The sequence below is a fragment of the Cyprinodon variegatus genome, unplaced genomic scaffold, assembly GCF_000732505.1.
Source record: "Cyprinodon variegatus isolate N-32 unplaced genomic scaffold, C_variegatus-1.0 Scaffold1233, whole genome shotgun sequence".
NCBI classification, from domain to species: Eukaryota; Metazoa; Chordata; class Actinopteri; order Cyprinodontiformes; family Cyprinodontidae; genus Cyprinodon; species Cyprinodon variegatus.
The window spans coordinates 29,543-31,101 of NW_015151686.1; the positions used below are offsets into that span (position 1 = coordinate 29,543).

General features: G+C 47.9%; 1 protein-coding gene across 1 annotated transcript in view; it reads right to left on the minus strand.

Moving 5' to 3' along the window:
- The window catches only part of camta2 (calmodulin binding transcription activator 2), a 37,547-nt gene that overhangs the window by 15,452 nt on the left and 20,536 nt on the right, over positions 1 to 1,559 (minus strand). Inside the window, exon 14 of the mRNA XM_015401565.1 lies at positions 1,371 to 1,505. Coding sequence (XP_015257051.1) covers positions 1,371 to 1,505 — 135 coding nt within the window. The remainder of the gene's footprint in view (positions 1 to 1,370; positions 1,506 to 1,559) is intronic.

A 1,559-nucleotide genomic window follows, 5' to 3' on the forward strand; every position in this document is an offset into this window, starting at 1 on the left:
AAAAAGATCTACAGGCACTGATCTATACACGGTGATCTACATGCACTGATCCACAGGAACTGATCTACAGGTACTGATCTACACACAGAGATCTACATGCATTGATCCACAGGAACTGATCTACACACAGTGATCTACACACACTGATTTACATGCACTGATCTACACATGGTGATCTACATGCACTGATCCACAGGAACTGATCTACACACAGTGATTGACACGCACTGATCTACATGCACTGATCTACACGCGGGGATCTACATGTACTGATTTACACACAGTGATTTATGTGCATGGATCTGCAGGAACTGATCTACACACAGTGATCCACATGCACTGATCTCCAGGAACTGATCTACACACAGTGATCTACATGCACTGATCTACAGGAACTGATCTACACTCAGTGATCTACAGGAACTGATCTACACTCAGTGATCTACATGCACTGATCTACAGGAACTGATCTACACACATGATCTACATGCACTGATCTACACGCAGTGATCTACATGCACTGATCTGTAGGAACTGATCTACACACATTGATCTACAAGCACTGATCTGCAGGAACTGATCTACACACAGTGATCTACATGCACTGATCTACACGCAGTGATCTACATGCACTGATCTACACACATTGATCTACATGCACTGATCTGCAGGAACTGATCTACACGCAGTGATCTACATGCACTGATCTACACACATTGATCTACATGCACTGATCTGCAGGAACTGATCTACACACATTGATCTACAAGCACTGATCTGCAGGAACTGATCTACACACAGTGATCTACACGCACTGATCTGCAGGAACTGATCTACACACAGTGATCTACATGCACTGATCTACAGGCACTGATCTACACACAGTGATCTACAAGATCTGATCTACGTACGGTGATCTGTGAAAAGCAATGTAAACATGTGGACCTACAAACCGATCTACACACACAGGAGACTAAGCGGGTGTGTGATCCACAGAGGGGGGAGGAGGGGGTGTGTCAGCTGACTGGGAAAGATTCCAGAGAGTCATAGTGTGTGTGTGTGTGTGTGTGTGTGTGTGTGTGTGTGTGGGCAGGGGAGGGGACATATAGAGGGGGTCCCCTGAGGGAAACCAACTGGACCAGGAAGGATAACCTGAGGTTCTGGGGGCACTACCAAACTAGATGCTTCCAGTCCTTACTGACTCGGGTCCAACAGGTCTGCAGGTCCATGTAGTCACATGGATTCCTGAATCAGCCCCAGCAGAACCAGAACCTCACACTGATCCAGTTCTGCCTACCCACACCTGTACCAACCCACTGGTTCCATGTTTGAACCTCCTAGAACCCAAGAACAAGAAAAGAGGTACTGACCGTCCAATGAGAGCCAGTCTAGCTGGGAGCTGGGCAGAGAGCTGGCGTTCCTCGCTCTGTACTCGAACAGAACCGACGACGACACAGAACCTCCAGAATCCAGAACCTGCAGACACACCAGACCCGCCTCGTGGGCTGGAAGAGAGGGGAGGCACAGTACGTCGTCATCATCATCATCATCATCATCAT